General features: G+C 54.8%; 1 protein-coding gene across 1 annotated transcript in view; it reads left to right on the top strand.

Annotated features, from left to right (window-relative positions):
* Positions 1–8,617, top strand: part of LOC125450452 (kinesin light chain 2-like) — a gene marked incomplete at its 5' end in the record, with an annotated part of 44,039 nt that extends 35,422 nt beyond the window's left edge. The window contains 3 exons of the mRNA XM_048526451.2: positions 407–531; positions 622–679; positions 8,223–8,617. Coding sequence (XP_048382408.1) covers positions 407–531; positions 622–679; positions 8,223–8,312 — 273 coding nt within the window. The remainder of the gene's footprint in view (positions 1–406; positions 532–621; positions 680–8,222) is intronic.
* Positions 8,618–20,702: the final 12,085 nt, after the last annotated feature.

The following is a 20,702-nucleotide window of genomic DNA, read 5'->3' as shown; positions in this document are numbered from 1 at the left end:
GATGAGCAGGGGGCCTCCTGCCTGGGGCGCTGAAGCTAATTTTGTATGTTGGATCTTGCTGTGCTAAAGTTGGCTGTTCATTGCCCCCATTAAAACAGGAAGTGTGGTGCAATAAAGAAATGACTCTCCTGAGTTGTGAGGCCTCAGGATGTCATGTGGTGGCTGTGGAGTTGGGGAATTGTGGGATAGCTTGTCAAGGAGGTAGGGGAGCGGGGCAACATACAGAGCTCTTGTGAAGGGATAGCACAGTGACAGTGGGGCGAATGGGCTTCTGCTGAACCCAAGCTGTCTGGGCCTAGTGTGGCATGACGGTGTACCTGGTTTTAGGGGTGGGGGATCTCAGGAGAACTCTGGGTAAGGGGTTGTCACTCCATTCGGGTCTGAGTTCTCTCTGGTCCATCTCCAGGATGGAAACGGGTCTCTCCAGAGGAGTGGCTCTCTCGGGAAGATTCGAGATGCCTTACTGCGTAAGAGCGGGATGTTGGTGAAGAAACTGCAGGGGAGCAGCCCTCAGGAGCCAAGAAACCCCGGGTAGGTGTCCCACCATCGCACCAACTTAGCCCCTGTCTCTGTCCACAGCTACTAACGACAGCTCCTCACTTTGCCCCCCCTCCCCCCCAGGATGAAGAGAGCAAGCTCACTCAACTTCTTGAATAAAAGTGGAGTGGAAACTCTTGAGGTAAGAGCGTTAGCACTCCCTGCTCCCACCTCCCACCCTCCCGTCTGCCCTCCCATACTTCTCCCCCTCCCTTCCCTCCTCCTCCCCTCCCTTCCCTCCTCCTCCCCTCCCTTCCCTCCTCCCCACATCGCCTTCCCTCCTCCCCCGTGCCACCCTCCCACCTCCCACCCTCCCGTCTGCCCTCCCATACTTCTCCCCCTCCCTTCCCTCCTCCTCCCCTCCCTTCCCTCCTCCCCACATCGCCTTCCCTCCTCCCCCGTGCCACCCTCCCACCTCCCACCTCCCACCCTCCCGTCTGCCCTCCCATACTTCTCCCCCTCCCTTCCCTCCTCCTCCCCTCCCTTCCCTCCTCCCCACATCGCCTTCCCTCCTCCCCCGCGCCACCTTCCCTCCCCCCCGTGCCACCTTCCCTCCCATCCGCCCTCCCACCCTCCCTTCCCTCCTCCCCCGTGCCACCTTCCCTCCTCCCGCCCTCCCTTCCCTCCTCTCCAGCGCTGTCTTCTCTCCTCCCCCCGCGCCCCTTTCCCTCCTCCTGCCTCCCACCCTCCCATCCGCCTTCCCTCCTCCCCTGCGCCACCTTCCCTCCTCCCACCTCCTACCCTCCCATCCACCCTCCCGTCCTCCCCTCACCCCCTTCCCTCCTTCCCCTCGCATCCTTTTCCACGCCCCCTTCCCACCACCCCGGTGCTCCCTTCCCTCCTCCACGCCCCCTTCCTACCTCCCACCCATCTGCCGTCCCGTCCTCCACCCCCGCGCCCCCTTGCCTCCTCTCTGCCCCCTTTCCTCCTCCCACCCCCCCACACTTTCCCTCCTCCCCCCGCGCCCCCTTTCCTCCTCCCGTCCCTCCAACTTCCCTCCTCCCCCCGCGCCCCCTTTCCTCCTCCCACCCCCCCACCTTCCCTTCTCCCCCTCCCCTTCTCCTCCAGCCCGTCCCCCTCCCCTTGCAGTGTGAGAGTGACAGTGTAGACCGAGGATGTGGGGGTGTTGGTGTTGGACTGGGGTGGACAAGATCTGAAATCACCGGACACCAGGTTATAGCCCAGCAGGTTCATTTGAAATCCCAAGCTTTTGGAGCGCAGTTGTTGACCTGATGGGAGACAGATTGAGTGAGTGGGCAGCAGAAGAGCCTTGGGCAATGTTTGACAGGAAGAGTAGAGGAGCTGAACGTTACTTAAGTGGAGAGAGACTGAGCGTATGAATCGCCAGAAGCTAGCATCCAAACCCAGCAGGTCGTAGGGAAGGCCAGTGGAATCTGGGCCTTTATTTCAAGGCAATGCAGAATAAAAACGGGGAGTTTTGCTGAAACTGTATGAGGTGCTGGTCAGATCGCACCTGGAATACTGTGAACAGTTTAGGGGCCCCTTATCTAAGGAAAGACGGACTGGCATGGGAGGCAGTCCAGAGAAGTTGCACTCGGCTGATCCTGGGGACGGAGGGACTGTCTAACGAGGGGAGTTGAGTCGGTCAGACCTGTACTCGTTGGAGGTTAGAAAAGAGGGAGGTGACCCTATGGAAACATACACATTCTTCAGGGGACGAGACAGGGAAGATGTGGAGAGGTTGCTCCGCTTGTGGGAGAGAAGGGGACCAGAGAGAATCATCTCTGTGTGAGCGTTTGCCTATTGAATATGGAGATGGGGAGGAATTTCTTTTCTCCAAAGGGAGTGAATCCATGGAATTCTTTACCATAGAGGGCTGTCAGGACTGGGTTGTTCAGTATATACAAGGCTGAGAGGGAGAGATTTTTAATCAGGAAGGGGAATCGAGGAGCTATGGGGGAAAAGGCAGGAAAATGAGGATGATCAGATCATTGAATGGTAGAGCAGCCTCAATGGGCTGAATGGCCTCCTGCTCCTAAGTTTAATAATATTGGAAGAGAGAGATGCGTGGAGTGCTGATGCGATCTGTGTTTTTCCAGAACGGTGATGTTCCCAGAGGTGTGTGTTAGAGTGCTGTTCTCAAGTCTGGTTCCCAGATGTACGGGACGTCATTTCACAGTTTAAGGGTAGAACAGTGGGAAATGTGGACATTGGTGAGGAACGTAGCAGTAGACTGCAGGAGGAGGATGTGGGCAGCCTGGTGAAAGGGTCAGCGAAATGTGAGGAGATGCATGTGGTAGGGAGGAGAGTGATGAGAGGCAGATTGAATCAAATGAGCCAGTTGTCACAGGGAACTGAGAAGAACTGAAGGGATCTGTGTGTAAAACACTCACTTATGGCAAGGTTCTGCAAGACCCAGCATGTATTGCTCATTCCTAATCCCCATTGAGATGTACAGCGTGGAAGCGGGCCCTTCAGCCCAACCTGTTCATGCTGACCAAATATCCTAAAATAATCCAGTCCCATTTGCCAGCATTTGGCCCCTATCCCTCTAACTCCTTCCTATCCACGGAAAGATGCCTTTTAAATGTTGTAACTGTACCAGCCCCCACCCCTTCCTCTGGCAGCTCATTCCGCTCACACACCACAGAGCTTGCAAATCTTCTCAAAAAACTTTAAACCAACTTCTGCATGAAAAAAAAATACCCCTCAGGTCCCTTTTTAAATCTTCCCCCTCTCACCTTAACCCTGTGCCCCCTCTAGTTTTGGACTCCCCCCACCCTGGGGGGAAAAGACCTTGTCTATTCACCCTCTCCATGCCCCTCATGGTTTTATAAACCTCTATAAGGTCACCCCCTCCACCCCCCGACACTCCAGGGAACAAAGCTGCAGTCTATTCACCCTCTCCCTGTAGCTCAAACACCCCCCAGTCCATCCTGGTAAATATCTTCTGCACCCTCTCCAGTTTACTAACATCCTCCCTACAGCAGGGAGACCAAAATTGTACGCAGTATTCCAGACGTGAACCGAGAGTCTCGCTCACAGCCTATCTGTTAGCTACAATGCTGCCATGTTGCTGAGAGTCTGGAGATGTGTCTAGTCTGGACTGGACCCACCTGAAGGTTTTTAATGACTATTGCTGATCGCTGTCTTGCTTACACACTTCTTCAGTTTCAGCTTTTACTTATTGAATGGATACTCACCGAGCAGCATTGGTGGGATTTGAACCCAGTTCCTCAAAGTTTCGGGATCGTTGGTCAGCCCAGTGGTGGGAAGGTTGTTAAACAGACCAACAGAATGGTGAATGCTGTTCACAGGAGGGACTGAGAGCGTGAAGCAAGGAGATTAGTGCGGTCACAACTGAAGTACTGTGCGCAGTTTTGGTCTCCGCGCAATTAACAGGAAAATATAGAGTTAATACAGAGGAGCTTTTTTCCCACTGGTTTGGGATTCTAGAATGAGCCTGGGAACGAGGGCCAGACCGTACAGGAGAGGTGTCAGGGAGCTCTTCTACACGCACAGGGTGGGAATTCTCTTCCACAAACGGCAGTGGATGCTGGATCTGTTGTTCATCTTAAATCTGAGAGAGACAGAGAGAGAATGTTTTTATTCAGCAGGGCCATGGGCCAAAGGCAGGTCGATGGAGTTAGGCCACACATCAACCATGTTCTGATAGAATGACAGCACAGTCAGGAGGGATTGAATGGCCTTGTCCTGATGCTGTGCAGGAAGGCAGCAGAGAGTGTGCAGGGGAGAATCGCTAGGGTAAACTGCCTGGGCTGGTGTGATGCAGAGGTGCTGGAGAAGCAGCTGCTCTCGATAGAGCAGTGCAGCCTGACAGGTCCTGATTGAGGTGGTATGGGCCCAAGAGGTGGCACAGGGTCAGTGGGGCTGAACAGCCTCCTGTATGCTGCGTGAGCCAGTAATTCTGATGAGCTGTGTCCTTTACCCATTGTATCCCTGGCTGTCTGTACACGCTTCCTCCCTGTAATCGCTGTCTGCTACAAATCACCACCTTCAAATACTTCAGCATTCATCTCACCCCCTCTGTACCTCAATTCAACCCTGCTGTCTCTCTCACTCACACTCTCCCTCCCCCCGTCCGTCTCCGTCACTCACACTCTCCCTCCCCCAGTCCGTCTCCGTCACTCACACTCTCCCTCCCCCTGTCCGTCTCCGTCACTCACACTCTCCCTCCCCCCGTCCGTCTCCCTCATTCCCTCCCCCCGTTCGTCTCCCTCACTCACACTCTCCCTCCTCCCGTCCGTCTCCCTCCCCCTGTCCATCTCCGTCACTCACAATCTCCCTCCCCCCGTCCGTCTCCCTCACTCACACTCTCCCTCCCCCTGTCCATCTCCCTCATTCCCTCCCCCCCGTCCGTCTCCGTCACTCACACTCTCCCTCCCCCAGTCCGTCTCCGTCACTCACACTCTCCCTCCCCCAGTCCGTCTCCGTCACTCACACTCTCCCTCCCCCAGTCCGTCTCCGCCACTCACACTCTCCCTCCCCCAGTCCGTCTCCGTCACTCACACTCTCCCTCCCCCAGTCAGTCTCCCTCATTCCCTCCCCCCGTCTATCTCCGTCACTCACACTCTCCCTCCCCCCGTCCGTCTCCGTCACTCACACTCTCCCTCCCCCAGTCAGTCTCCCTCATTCCCTCCCCCCGTCCATCTCCGTCACTCACACTCTCCCTCCCCCAGTCCGTCTCCGTCACTCACACTCTCCCTCCCCCAGTCCGTCTCCGCCACTCACACTCTCCCTCCCCCAGTCCGTCTCCGTCACTCACACTCTCCCTCCCCCAGTCAGTCTCCCTCATTCCCTCCCCCCGTCCATCTCCGTCACTCACACTCTCCCTCCCCCCGTCCGTCTCCGTCACTCACACTCTCCCTCCCCCAGTCCGTCTCCGTCACTCACACTCTCCCTCCCCCCGTCCGTCACCGTCACTCACACTCTCCCTCCCCCAGTCAGTCTCCCTCATTCCCTCCCCCCGTCCATCTCCGTCACTCACACTCTCCCTCCCCCAGTCCGTCTCCGTCACTCACACTCTCCCTCCCCCAGTCCGTCTCCGTCACTCACACTCTCCCTCCCCCAGTCAGTCTCCCTCATTCCCTCCCCCCGTCCATCTCCGTCACTCACACTCTCCCTCCCCCCATCCGTCTCCGTCACTCACACTCTCCCTCCCCCCGTCCGTCTCTCTCATTCCCTCCCCCCGTCCATCTCCCTCACTCACACTCTCCCTCCCCCCGTCCGTCTCCCTCACTCACACTCTCCCTCCCCCTGTCCGTCTCCCTCATTCCCTCCCCCCCGTCCGTCTCCCTCACTCACACTCTCCCGCCCCCAGTCCATCTCCGTCACTCACACTCTCCCTCCCCCAGTCCGTCTCCGTCACTCACACTCTCCCTCCCCCAGTCCGTCTCCGTCACTCACACTCTCCCTCCCCCAGTCAGTCTCCCTCATTCCCTCCCCCCGTCCATCTCCGTCACTCACACTCTCCCTCCCCCCATCCGTCTCCGTCACTCACACTCTCCCTCCCCCAGTCAGTCTCCCTCATTCCCTCCCCCCGTCCATCTCCGTCACTCACACTCTCCCTCCCCCAGTCAGTCTCCCTCATTCCCTCCCCCAGTCCGTCTCCGCCACTCACACTCTCCCTCCCCCAGTCCGTCTCCGTCACTCACACTCTCCCTCCCCCAGTCAGTCTCCCTCATTCCCTCCCCCCGTCCATCTCCGTCACTCACACTCTCCCTCCCACCGTCCGTCTCCGTCACTCACACTCTCCCTCCCCCAGTCAGTCTCCCTCATTCCCTCCCCCCGTCCATCTCCGTCACTCACACTCTCCCTCCCCCCGTCCGTCTCCGTCACTCACACTCTCCCTCCCCCCGTCCGTCTCCCTCATTCCCTCCCCCCGTTCGTCTCCCTCACTCACACTCTCCCTCCCCCCGTCCGTCTCCCTCCCCCTGTCCATCTCCGTCACTCACAATCTCCCTCCCCCCGTCCGTCTCCCTCACTCACACTCTCCCTCCCCCTGTCCGTCTCCCTCATTCCCTCCCCCCCGTCCGTCTCCCTCACTCACACTCTCCCTCCCCCAGTCCGTCTCCGTCACTCACACTCTCCCTCCCCCAGTCCGTCTCCGTCACTCACACTCTCCCTCCCCCAGTCCGTCTCCCTCATTCCCTCCCCCCGTCCATCTCCGTCACTCACACTCTCCCTCCCCCCGTCCGTCTCCGTCACTCACACTCTCCCTCCCCCCGTCCGTCTCTCTCATTCCCTCCCCCCGTCCATCTCCCTCACTCACACTCTCCCTCCCCCCGTCCGTCTCCCTCACTCACACTCTCCCTCCCCCTGTCCGTCTCCCTCATTCCCTCCCCCCCGTCCGTCTCCCTCACTCACACTCTCCCGCCCCCAGTCCATCTCCGTCACTCACACTCTCCCTCCCCCCGTCCGTCTCCCTCATTCCCTCCCCCCGTCCGTCTCCCTCACTCACACTCTCCCTCCCCCCGTCCGTCTCCCTCACTCACACTCTCCCTCCCCCTGTCCGTCTCCCTCATTCCCTCCCCCCGTCCGTCTCTCTCACTCACACTCTCCCTCCCCCCGTCCGTCTCCCTCACTCACACTCTCCCTCCCCCCTGTCCGTCTCCCTCATTCCCTCCCCCCGTCCGTCTCCCTCACTCACACTCTCCCTCCCCCCGTCCGTCTCCCTCACTCACACTCTCCCTCCCCCTGTCCGTCTCCCTCATTCCCTCCCCCCTTCCGTCTCTCTCACTCACACTCTCACTCCCCCTGTCCATCTCCGTCACTCACACTCTCCCTCCCCCCGTCCATCTCCCTCATTCCCTCCCCCCCGTCCGTCTCCCTCACTCTCACTCTCCCTCCCCCTGTCCGTCTACCTCACTCACACTCTCCCTCCCCCTGTCCGTCTCCCTCATTCCCTCCCCCCGTCCATCTCTCTCACTCACACTCTCCCTCCCCCTGTCCGTCTCCCTCACTCACACTCTCCCTCCCCCCCGTCCGTCTCCCTCATTCCCTCCCCCCGTCCGTCTCCCTCACTCACACTCTCCCTCCCCCCCATCCGTCTCCCTCACTCACACTCTCCCTCCCCCCGTCCGTCTCCCTCACTCACACTCTCCCTCCCCCCGTCCGTCTCCCTCACTCACACTCTCCCTCCCCCCGTCCGTCTCCCTCATTCCCTCCCCCCCGTCCGTCTCCCTCACTCACACTCTCCCTCCCCCCGTCCGTCTCCCTCACTCACACTCTCCCTCCCCCCATCCGTCTCCCTCACTCACACTCTCCCTCCCCCCGTCTGTCTCTCTCACTCACACTCTCCCTCCCCCCGTCCGTCTCCCTCACCCCCCCAGTCTATCTCCCTCGTCTCCCCCCCCCCGTCTATCTCCCTCGTCCCCCCCCGTCTATCTCCCTCGTCCCCCCCGTCTATCTCCCTCACCCCCCCGTCTATCTCCCTCGTCCCCCCCCCAGTCTATCTCCCTCGTCCCCCCCAGTCTGTCTCCCTCACCCCCCACTGTCTCCCTTCCACCCCCAGTCTGTCTCCCTCCTGCTCCCCCCACCTCCCAATCCGTCTCCTTACCCCCCCAATCCACCTCCCTCCTCCTCCGGCCCCCCCCCACCACCCCACCATTTATCACTGCCTCCTATTTTCTGGACGTTTGTGTTTCTCATTTTTTTCTCTATTCTCTCTCTCCCTCTCTCTCTCTCTCTCTCTGTCTCTTCAGCAATCTCGAAGTAGCCTTGCTGAGTCGAAAACTCTGAGTGCCAGTAATGTGGATTTATCCCGACGCAGCTCCTTGTCCAGTTTGAATTAGGATTTAGTGGGCGAGAGACTGACCATGCTGTGTCCTCACCAGCCACAGCCTGTGATTCAGGAAACATGAGCCAATGGAATTGTTCACGAAGTATCATCAATGCATTGTGTATTCCATCAGCCAGAAGGGCACATTGTAAATCTTTAACATGTTTAACTGGTGGTGTGTGTGTCTGTGTGCGAGTGAGAATGTGGGATGGGAGTATGTGCGTGTGTGTGTGTCTGTACATGTTTGGGTGTGTGTGTGTGTGTGTACACGTGTGTGTGTGTGTGTACACGTGTGTGTGTGTGTGTGTACACGTGTGTGTGTGTACACGTGTGTGTGCGCGCGCACGTGTGTGTGCGCGCACGTGTGTGTGTGCACGTGTGTGTGTGCGCGCACGTGTGTGTGCACGTGTGTGCGCGCGCATGTGTGTGTGCACGTGTGTGTACACGTGTGTGTGTGTGTCTGTACACGTGTGTGTCTGTACACGTGTGTGTCTGTGTACACGTGTGTGTCTGTACACGTGTGTGTGTGTGACTGTACACGTGTGTGTCTGTGTACACGTGTGTGTGTGTGTGTACACGTGTGTGTGTGTGTGTGTGTGTGTGTGTGTGTGTACACACGTGTGTGTGTGTGTGTTTATGTGAGATGCATTAGAGTTGGGAACTGCTGCTGCTGCCAATGCTGACTTGAGAAGATAAATATGAACTATCGACAGAGTGATCAAGCAGCAGCTACTCAGCAATAACTTGCTCAGTGACGCCCAGTTTGGGCTCTGCCAGGGCCACTCAGCACAGCAATGGTTCAAAAATGGACAATATTCCAGAGGTGAGGTGAGAATGACAGCCCTTGACATCAAGGAGCCCTGGCAAACCTGGAATCAGTGGGCATGAGGGGGCAAACTCTCTGGTGGTTGGAGTCATACCTGACACATGGGAAGGTGGCTGTGGTTGCGGGAGGCCGATCATCTCAGCTCCAGGACACCTCTGCAGGAGTCCCTCAGGGTAATGTCCTCGGCCCAGCCACCTTCAGCTGCTTCATCAATGACCTTCCCTCCATCATAAGGTCAGAAATGGGGATGGTCGCTGATGATTGCACAAGGTTCAGTCCCATTCCTGGCTCCTCAGGCACTGAAGGAGTCCGTGTTCACATGCAACAAGATCTGGACAATACCCAGGCTCGGGCTGGCAAGCAGCTAGTGATATTCGTGCCAGGCAATGATCATCCAGCACAGAAACAGACCTTTCAGCTGAACCAGTCCATGCTGAGCATAATCACAAACTGAGCCAGTGCCACCCCCAATCCAAAGCAATCTCACCACTGCCCCCATGAGATTCAATGGCGTTACCATCACTGATACCCCCCACTATCAACGTCCTGGAGTTTATCATTGACCAGGAACTCAATTGGACTATCCACGTCAATCCTGAGGAGCAGGCCAGAGGCTGGGAATCCCACAGCGAGGAACTACCCCCCCCCCCCCCCCCACCCCCCCGAACCTGCCCATTGTCTACAAGGCACAAGTCAGGAGAGTGATGGAATACCCCCCACTTGCTTAAAGATATTCTGCATCATCAGTGTGAGGACCTCAGGCCCAAATATAAGAAACTGAACCTTGAATGTTATAGTCTCTGCATGCTGACATGGCCCATGTGCAAATGGGCACAGAAACTGGAGAAGTAAATGTGGCACAAAGCTTGGTACATTAGAAGTGGGTCCGAGGTCCTGGGGATAGTGTGGGTGGTTATAACTTGGGGATGCGCTGTACCTGAATAGGCTGGGAGCTGAGTTCTCATGATTGGTGTAACTAGGGAAGCAGGGGGAGCTTTACAGAAAACGGTGGGGGATTCATATTTGGCAAAATGTGGCGAATCAAAGAATAGATTCAAGTCCAGAAAAAATGTGGGAAATGAGGTAAGGGGCTGTAACAGGGAGGGATAGAGGGAACAAATCTCAGTGAACACCAACAGATAAAAGCTTGGAGTTACGAAAATAACAGGAAGCAGGTATTGAAAACAACACGCGAGCTGACGGTTCGATCGAAACTAACAGGTAAAGTTGTCAGAGCCCCTCCCCAGGGCAGGTCCCTCATTAAAGGGAGACAGCTGGTGGTGGCTTAGCCAGAGAATCACCACGCCTCAGGCAAGGGCAGAGCCGATGCTGAATTTAGCTGGTATGGGGAGTGAGCTGTGCTTCTCACACCCACCATGGAGTTACAGATACTGTAGGAGGTTGTGAAAGGATACAGCAGGATACAGATCAGCTGCGGATATGGGGTTTAATCCGGGTCAGTGTGAGGTGCTGCACATTGGGAGATCACTTGTTAAGGAAAAGTATACAGTTAGTGGCAGGACATTGAACAGCGTCGATGTGCAGAGGGATCGAGGGGTTTAAGTCCAGAGCTCCCTGAGAGCAGCCACACAGCAGATCGGCTGGCAAAGCAGGCATATGGGATGTCAGCCTTTATCGGTCGCGGAACTGAGAACAAGGGTCAGGGTGTCATTTTGCAGCTTTATGAGACTTTGGTCAGGCTATGCTTAGAGTATTGTGTTCAGTTCAGGTCGCCATTTCACGGGAAGGATGTGAGGGCTTTAGGGAGGGTGCAGAAGGGGTTTACCCGGATACTGCCCAGATTAGAGGGTGTGAGCTATGAGAAGGGGCTGGAAAACTCAGGGTATTTCCTGTGGAGCAGCAGGGGTTGAGGGGAGACCTGATAGAGGTCCATAAGTATGAGATGCTTAGATAGGGTTGATGGTCAGTATCTTCTTCCCAGAGTTGAAAGTGACCAATACTATGGAGGGCATACATTTAAGGTGAGAGGGGAAAGTTCAAAAGCAATGTGAGGGGCACTTTTTTTAAACACAGAGTATAGTAGGAGTCCAGAACGCACAGCCAAGGGATAGCGGTGGGGGCAGATACAATAGGGGCATTTGAGAGATTTTTAGATAAGCACAGGAATATGCAAAGAATGGAAGGATATAGACCAAGGGACAGGCAGAAGGGATTAGTTTCAGTCAGCGTCATGTTTGGCACATTATAGTGGGATGGTCTTCACAGGGTCGGTGTGGACTTGATGGGCCGAATGGCCTGCTTCTACACTGTAGAGATTCTATGAACATCATGCTCTAAAGCTAACCAGATGCAGGCAACACCAGACAGAGCACTGTGCAATGCGATGGGATTAATTAATGATAACCTAGCAAAGGTAATAGTGATTATAACATCATTGAATTTCACGTTCAATTTGAGGGACATCAATTGTCAGTTCAAGACCATTATCTTAAAATTAAATGCGGGGAATAATGACGGCATGAAAGCAGAGTTGTCTGAAGTGAACTAGTAAATTAGGGAGGAGGAGGGGTCAACAGATGTACATTTAAGGATGTTTCAGAATACACAGCATTTCAACAAGGAAGAAGAAGAATTCTAAGGCGAGGACCAACCATCCTTGATTAATTGAAATAAAAGTTAGAGATAGTATCAAATCTAAAGAAAAAACTTGTAATTGTGCAAAGATAGCTGGTTAGATGATGAAGTAGGATATACAACACAGAAAAGAATGAGTCAAAGGTTGATAACGAGTGAAAATTAGAATATGAGAGAAAGCTTGCTGGAAGTATAAAAGAAATTGTAGGAGTTTCTTTAAATATTTAAAACAGGAAACAGAGCATTGAGTATAGGGAGTTGGGAGGGTCATGTTGGGGCTGTACAGGGCATTGGTTAGGGCCACTTCAGGAAAACTGTGTTCAATCCCGGTCTCCCTGCTGTGGGAAGGATGTTGTGAAACTCGAAAGGGTTCAGAAAAGATTTACAAGGATGTTGGAGGGTTTGAGCTACAGGGAGGGGCTGAATGGTCTGGGGCTATTTTCCCTGGAGTGTCGGGGGCTGAGGGGGTGACCTTATAGAGGTTTATAAAATCATGAGGGGCATGGATAGGGTGAATAGACAAAGTCTTTCCCCAGAGTGTGGAAGTCCAAAACTTAAAAGGTGAGAGCAGAAAGCTATAAAAAGGACCTGAGGGGTAACTTTTTCACACAGAGGGTGGTGTGTATGGAATGAGCTGCCAGGGGAAGTGATGGGGGCTGATATAGTTACAACATTTAAAAGGCATCTGGATGGGGTCATGGGTAGGAAGGGTTTAGAGGGACATGGGCCAAAGACTGGCAAATGGGACTGGATTAGTTTAGAATACCTGGTTGGCGTGGAAGAGTTGGACCGAAGGCTCTGTTTCTGTGCAGAAATTGGTAATAAGTTGAGGGTCAGTCTTACGGGAAGGGGGTCTGGGGAATGAATAATGGAAAGTAAAGATACGCTGGTTAAAGTGAACAGGTATTTAGAGTCAGTCCTTGCTTTGCCATGCACAAAGCTCGATTGTGAAGAGTGCAGAAGAGGGATATGAAGGGATATCGATAGGTTTCGGGAGTGGAATAGATGTGACAGAACATCGTGGGGAAAATGTAAAATTGACCACTTTGGCCAGAAGAATTTTTAAAAAATAGTATGTTTTTTTAACTGGTGTGAGATTGCAGAGCTGTGGCATACCCTAGTGTGTGAATCACAGAATGCTAGTCTGTAGCTACAGCAAGTAATCGGGGGAAAACCAAATGGAATGTTATCATTTCTCACTCAAGGAACTGGATAGAAATATCGGGAGATTATGTATTAGAGGAGACCACATCTGCAGTGTACGGTGTTGAGGATATAAATAAGTTAGAACAGTTCAGAGAAGATTTCCCAGATTGATACTGGGAATGGGCGGGCCGTCTCATGAGAAAATAGTGGATAGATGGGGCTGGGATCCACTGGGGCCCAGAGCAGTCGGAGGGAGCCTGATTGAAATGTATCAGATCCTGAGTGGTCCTTATTTTCGAATCTCCTATTTAAGCAAGGGTGGGATTTGGGGGTCAGGAATGTGGAGTGATCAGATCAGGTGGGATCCTATCCAGGGGCTGGCCTGAGGGACTGAATGGCCTCCTCCTGTTCTGAGTTTGTCTATTTCCCCGTAGAACTGGCTCGGGAATATTTCTGCTGTCCAGCAATTGGCAGGGATTGCAAAGGCACACCGGGGAGTCAGCGAGTTGTTTACAACACATCGTGCCCCCCCCTCCCCCCAACACCCCAGCCAGCTATTCTGAGCCTCCAGTCACAGTGCGAAGGGCTGCATGGGATTTTAATCATGTTAAAGTCCACACTCTCATCATTCTTAGCGGCTGGTGAGGCTGTGTGCGCTGAAATTGTTCAACCCCCCTGTTTCCATGTATGCAGGCAGAAGTTACACACAGGTTTATTTGAAGCCACAAGCTTTCAAACAGCACAGGAGACTTAGGGCCTGGTATGTGTGAGTCTTTCCAACATGTTGTAAAAGTTGTGCCCTGCTCTTGAGTGCTTGCTCCTTCTTCAGATGAAATGAAAGAGCAGCGCTCCTAAAGCTTGTGTTTTAAATAAACCTGTTGGACTAGAACCTGCTGTTCTATCTTTGTCCACGCCAGCCCCACACCGGCACCTCCACATTATGACTTCCACACAAACACAGGCGCACTCTCACACAGGCACACACACACACAATGACAGCCCTCGTGTTAAAATCACCAGTTACACTCTCTCCCTTCCCCCTACTCTGTACATAGCTCAGTTCTAAATTATTATAGCTTTTTGTACATAGATTGCATAATTCCTAGAGTTTAATCGATACAGGACTGTATTGGACGAGGTGTGAATCCAATCTGGAGTTTTAACTGTAAAGAAATGGAAAGTTTTCGCAAATAAAGCAGTTATTGGCCGTCACTGAACAGCATCAGCTCTGTTCAGGATCTAACTTTTCGCTGTGTCCAATTCTTTGTGAACAATGGTCACCTTTTTGTGTCTTGCAACTGTGATCCTCACTGGCGCTCGTTTAATGCTGAAATGTTGAAATCTGTGAGGTTTGAGGTTTAATCTTTCATGCTGGCTGTGTTCAAAGGCCAGCGACTTGCCAAGAGGGAGTACTGTCCCACGTTGTGAGGAGGCTCTGGTAGAACAAGTTTCAATTGAGGCTTTCAAGAGAATGTTGGATGGCCATTCAACTACAAACAATGTGCAGGATGACAGAGTAAAAGCAGGAAATTGGCACTGAGTCACTGAGAACCAGGGCAAACCATATCTGTTGAATGGCTCCCTTCTCCATGGTGTTACCTCAGGCTGGAGCCCTGAAGAGTGAATGGGTTCACTGGGGCTCGCAGGAATTGTCTGCCTAAGGGACATTCCTTCAGTTTCAATCCCTACAGCATTGTCACTAACCCAAAATATTACTCCCTGCTGTGAATGCTGAGGGAGCGGGCACTGTGGGACGGTCAGTGCTGAGGGAGCGGGCACTGTGGGACGGTTAGTGCTGAGTGAGTGGGCACGTCGGAGGGTCAGTGCTGAGGGAGCGGGCACAGTCAGAGGGTCAGTGCTGAGGGAGTGGGCACTGTCAGAGGGTCAGTGCTGAGGGAGCGCTGCACTGACGGAGGGTCAGTACTGAGGAAGAGCCGCACTGTCGGAGGGTCAGTGCTGAGGAAGTGCCGCACTGTTGGAGGGTCAGTGCTGAGGGAGCAGGCACTGTCGGAGGGTCAGTGCTGAGGGAGCGCCGCACTGACGAAGGGTCAGTGCTGAGGGAGCGCCGCACTGTTGGAGGGTCCGTGCTGAGGGAGTGTGCACTGTCGGAGGGTCAGTGCTGAGGAAGTGCCGCACTGTTGGAGGGTCAGTACCGAGGGAGCGGGCACTGTCGGAGGGTCAGTGCTGAGCGAGTGGGCACTGTCGGAGGGTCAGTGCTGAGGGAGCGGGCACTGTGAGATGGTCAATGCTGAGGGAGCGGGCACAGTGGGATGGTCAGTGCTGAGGGAGCGGGCACTGTCGGATGGTCAGTGCTGAGGGAGCTCAATTGAAAAAGTCCCCTTGCTCAGTGCACGCCTTCATGTCCCAGTCTGGCACCATTTAAGAAACATTCAGACCTTCCATTCCTCACTTAACCTCTCAGCCATCCATGCAATATTCCTGCCCACTCCATTCTTGTCCAGTCGCTCAGCCTGTGCCGATCCCCTCTGCAATCCTGTCATACTGGCACTGGTTTGGGGTCACCACCTTCGATCCTGTGTTTCCTGGTTTCTGGTCACTGCTACCGATGGGGAACGGCTAACGGTGGGTCCTGTCTGCCCCAGGAGAAAGTGCTGAGATCCCCTCTCACTGTGTGTCTGTGGGGATGAGGCTGAGATCTGTTTGGTTACCATGGATCCTGGAGGACTGGATATCCTTGCCCACCACTGACATACCCATCATTGGCAGTGTCTCATCAGGAGGCACCTAGCTTTTATTTTCCACAATAGGGTGGTTCAGTGGTTGGGCACGGTGCCAGGGACCTGGGTTTGATCCCCACCCTCGAGTGACTGTCTCTGTGGAGTTTGCCCATTCTCCCCAAATCTGTGGGTTTCCTCCCACAGTCCAGGGATGTGCAGGTTAGGGTGGATTGGCTGTGCTAAATTGTCCCGTAGTGCCCAGGGATGTGTGGGTTAGGGTGGATTGGCCGTGCTAAATTGTCCCGTAGTGCCCAGGGATGTGCGGGTTAGGGTGGATTGGCCGTGCTAAATTGTCCCGTAGTGCCCAGGGATGTGCGGGTTAGGGTGGGTTGGCCGTGCTAAATTGCCCCATAGTGCCCAGGGATGTGCAGGTTAGGGTGGATTGGCCGTGATAAATTGTCCCATAGTGCCCAGGGATGTGTGGGTTAGGGTGGATTGGCCGTGCTAAATTGTCCCATAGTGCCCAGGGATGTGCGGGTTAGGGTGGGTTGGCCGTGCTAAATTGTCCCATAGTGCCCAGGGATGTGCAGGTTAGGGTGGGGTTGGCTGTGCTAAATTGTCCCATAGTGCCCAGGGATGTGCGGGTTAGGGTGGATTGGCCGTGCTAAATTGTCCCATAGTGTCCAGGGATGTGTGGGTTAGGGTGGATTGGCCGTGCTAAATTGTCCCGTAGTGCCCAGGGATGTGGGGGTTAGGGTGGGATTGGCCGTGCTAAATTGCCCCATAGTGCCCAGGGATGTGCTGGTCAGGGTGGGATTGGCTGTGCTAAATTGTCCCATAGTGCCCAGGGATGTGCGGGTTAGGGTGGATTGGCCGTGCTAAATTGTCCCATAGTGTCCAGGGATGTGCGGGTTAGGGTGGATAGGCCGTACTAAATTGTCCCATAGTGCCCAGGGATGTGCAGGTTAGGGTGGGGTTGGCCGTGCTAAATTGTCCCATAGTGCCCAGGGATGTGCAGGTTAGGGTGGATTGGCCGTGCTAAATTGTCCCATAGTGCCCAGGGATGTGCGGGTTAGGGTGGATTGGCCGTGCTAAATTGTCCCGCAGTGCCCAGGGATGTGGGGGTTAGGGTGGGATTGGCCGTGCAAAATTGTCCCATAGTGCCCAGGGATGTGCGGGTTAGGGTGGATTGGCCGTGCTAAATTGTCCCATAGTGCCCAGGGATGTGCGGGTTAGGGTGGATTGGCCGTGCTAAATTGTCCCATAGTGCCCAGGGATGTGCGGGTTAGGGTGGGTTGGCCGTGCTAAATTGTCCCAAAGTGCCCAGGGATGTGCGGGGTAGGGTGGATTTGCTGTGCTAAATTGTCCCATAGTGCCCAGGGATGTGCGGGTTAGGGTGGGTTGGCCGTGCTAAATTGTCCCAAAGTGCCCAGGGATGTGCAGGTTAGGGTGGATTGGCCGTGCTAAATTGTCCCATAGTGCCCAGGGATATGGGGGTTAGGGTGGGTTGGCCGTGCTAAATTGTCCCAAAGTGCCCGGGGATGTGCGGGTTAGGGTGGATTGGCCGTGCTAAATTGTCCCATAGTGCCCAGGGATGTGCGGGTTAGGGTGGATTGGCCGTGCTAAATTGTCCCGTAGTGCCCAGGGATGTGCAGGTTAGGGTGGATTGGCCGTGCTAAATTACCCCATAGTGCCCAGGGATGTGCAGGTTAGGGTGGGTTGGCCGTGCTAAATTGTCCCATAGTGCCCAGTGATGTGCAGGTTAGGGTGGGTTGGCCGTGCTAAATTGTCCAAAGTGCCCAGGGATGTGCGGGTTAGGGTGGATTGGCCGTGTTAAATTGTCCCATAGTGCCCAGTGATGTGCAGGTTAGGGTGGGATGGCCGTGCTAAATGGTCCCATAGTGCCCAGGGATGTGCGGGTTAGGGTGGGTTGGCCGTGCTAAATTGTCCCATAGTGCCCAGTGATGTGCAGGTTAGGGTGGATTGGCCGTGCTAAATTGTCCCATAGTGCCTAGGGATGTGCAGGTTAGGGTTGGTTGGCCGTGCTAAATTGTCTCATAGTGCCCAGGGATGTGCGGGTTAGGGTGGATTGGCCGTGCTAAATTGTCCCATAGTGCCCAGGGATGTGCGGGTTAGGGTGGATTGGCCGTGCTAAATTGTCCCATAGTGCCCAGGGATGTGCGGGTTAGGGTGGATTGGCCGTGCTAAATTGCCCCCTAGTGCCCAGGGATGTGCGGGTTAGGGTGGGGTTGGCCGTGCTAAATTGTCCCATAGTGCCCAGGGATGTGCGGGTTAGGGTGGATTGGCCGTGCTAAATTGTCCATAGTGCCCAGGGATGTGGGGGTTAGGGTGGATTGGCCGTGCTAAATTGTCCCGTAGTGCCCAGGGATGTGCAGGTTAGGGTGGGTTGGCCGTGCTAAATTGTCCCGTAGTGCCCAGGATGTGCGGGTTAGGGTGGGTTGGCCGTGCTAAATTGTCCATAGTGTCCAGTGATGTGCGGGTTAGGGTGGGTTGGCCGTGCTAAATTGTCCCGCAGTGCCCAGGGATGTGCGGGTTAGGGTGGATTGGCCGTGCTAAATTGTCCCATAGTGCCCAGGGATGTGCAGGTTAGGGTGGATTGGCCGTGCTAAATTGTCCCATAGGGCCCAGGATGTGCAGGTTAGAGTGGGTTGGCTGTGGGGATGTTGCCCATCGTATCTAGGCAATGTGTGGGCTGGGTGGGTCGGGTATGGGAAATGCAGGGTTACAGGGCTAGCAGTTGGGTCTTGGAGGGGTGCTCTTCAGGAGGTTCGATGGCCCGAAGGCCTTCCACACTGTACGGGATTCCGTGAATGCATGACCTTTAATGGGGCACCTCAGCAAATGCCTTCCGTTAGTTTGAAACTGCTTGACAAGATTGACGTGACGTGCCAACCTGGAATTGCTGGTGCCAATCTGGAATCGATGCTCGTAATCATTGAGTAAAAGTAGTGGCTGTATGAATTGGGGGAGGGTGGGGGGTCTTGTCACTCCATCCCACTTGGCGTCAAGATGGCGGCAAATTAGGGCCCCAGTGCTGGTGCTCGTCCTCTCTGACCACTTTTCTTTTTTTTTATCCATCTCTTTTCTTTTTTTCTTACTTACCTTGTCCTCACCTTGGATGGCACTGGAGGGGCCAACGAGAGGGCAAAGCCTGGAGTAGAGCAAGGCCCCTTCTCACTTTTCCAGAGGAAACACTGGAATCGGTGGCTGTTAATTTTGATTCATTGAGGGGACAAGGGCATTGCTGGCCAGGCAGCATTTATTGCCCATCCCTAATTACCCAGAGGGCAGTTAAGAGTCAACCACATTGCTGTGGGTCTGGAGTCACATGTAGGCCAGACCAGGTAAGGATGGCAGTTTCCTTCTCTAAGGGCATTAGTGAACCAGATGGGTTTTCTCCCCCTAACTATCGGCAATGGATTCATGGCATTTGCCCCACTAATTAATTCCAGATTTCCTTTTTTGATTAAAAATTCAAATTCCTCTATCTATCTGCCATGGCGGGATTCAAACCCAGGTCCCCAGAACTTTACCTGGGTCTCCAGATTAACAATCCAGTGATTACACCACGAGACGTTCCCTTGTAACATTGGCAGAGACGACATTGGCGAGGTCACCCCAGGGATGGCGCCCAAGGATCAGTAGCGTCACTGTTGATTGGATTGAGCGATGGAGGAGGGAGCTTGGGCAGGGATGAGCTGGCTCAGGATAGATGGGCTGTCTTCAAGCTGTAACATTCTCTACTTTTACACCCTGAACTTATTCAACGTGGCATTGATGTGTGGAGACAAACGGAAGCTTTTCACTGCATTTTGTTGTGATTTTACTGTAAAATACACAATCCCCCAAACAGAGTCACCACCCCCACATATCCCCCCCCAACATACACCCCTCCACTACATCCCCCACATACAGTCACCACCCCCACATACCCCCTCCACATACACCCCTCCACTACATCCCCCACATACAGTCACCACCCCCACATATCCCCCCCCAACATACACCCCTCCACCACCTCCCCCACACACAGTCACCACCCCCACATATCCCCCCCCACATACACCCCTCCACCACCTCCCCCACATACAGTCACCACCCCCACATATCCCCCCCCACATACACCCCTCCACCACCTCCCCCACACACAGTCCCCACCCCCACATATCCCCCCCCACATACAACCCCTCCACCACCTCCCCCACATACAGTCACCACCCCCACATATCCCCCCCCACATACACCCCTCCACCACCTCCCCCACATACAGTCACCACCCCCCACATATCCCCCCCCACATACACCCCTCCACCACCTCCCCCACATACAGTCACCACCCCCACATATCCCCCCCCACATACACCCCTCCACCACCTCCCCCACACACAGTCCCCACCCCCACATATCCCCCCCCACATACACCCCTCCACCACCTCCCCCACATACAGTCACCACCCCCACATATCCCCCCCCACATACACCCCTCCACTACATCCCCCACATACAGTCACCACCCCCACGTACCCCCCTCCTACATACACCCCTCCCCCACACACAGTCACCACCCCCACATATCCTCCCCTACACACACCCCTCCCCACCTCCCCCACACACAGTCCCCACCCCCACATATCCCCCTACTACACACACCCCTCCCCCACCTCCCCCGCACACACTCACCATCCCCACATATCCCCCTCCTACATACACCCCTCACCCACCTCCCCCACACACAGTCACCACCCACCCATATCCCCCTCATACATACACCCCTCCACCACATCCCCCACACACAGTCCCCACCCCCACATACCCCCCTCATACATACACCCCTCACCCACCTCCCCCACACACACTCACCATCCCCACATATCCCCCTCCTACATACACCCCTCCCCCACATTCCCTACACACAGTTACCACCCCCACATATCCCCCTCCTACATACACCCCTCCCCCACATTCCCTACACACAGTCACCGCCCCCACATATCCCCCTCCTACATACACCACTCCCCCACATCCCAGACCTCACACACTTGCCCCACACACACAGCCCCTGCACAGAGTTTGGAGGGTGGAGTGTTGGTGGAGGGTTTATGTGTGTGTTGGGGCGTGGTGGTGGGTTTCGTGGGTT

Source organism: Stegostoma tigrinum, unplaced genomic scaffold (genome assembly GCF_030684315.1).
Source record: "Stegostoma tigrinum isolate sSteTig4 unplaced genomic scaffold, sSteTig4.hap1 scaffold_452, whole genome shotgun sequence".
NCBI classification, from domain to species: Eukaryota; Metazoa; Chordata; class Chondrichthyes; order Orectolobiformes; family Stegostomatidae; genus Stegostoma; species Stegostoma tigrinum.
Note: the sequence above shows the minus strand (reverse complement) of the source record. Positions and strands in the feature narration are given on the sequence as shown.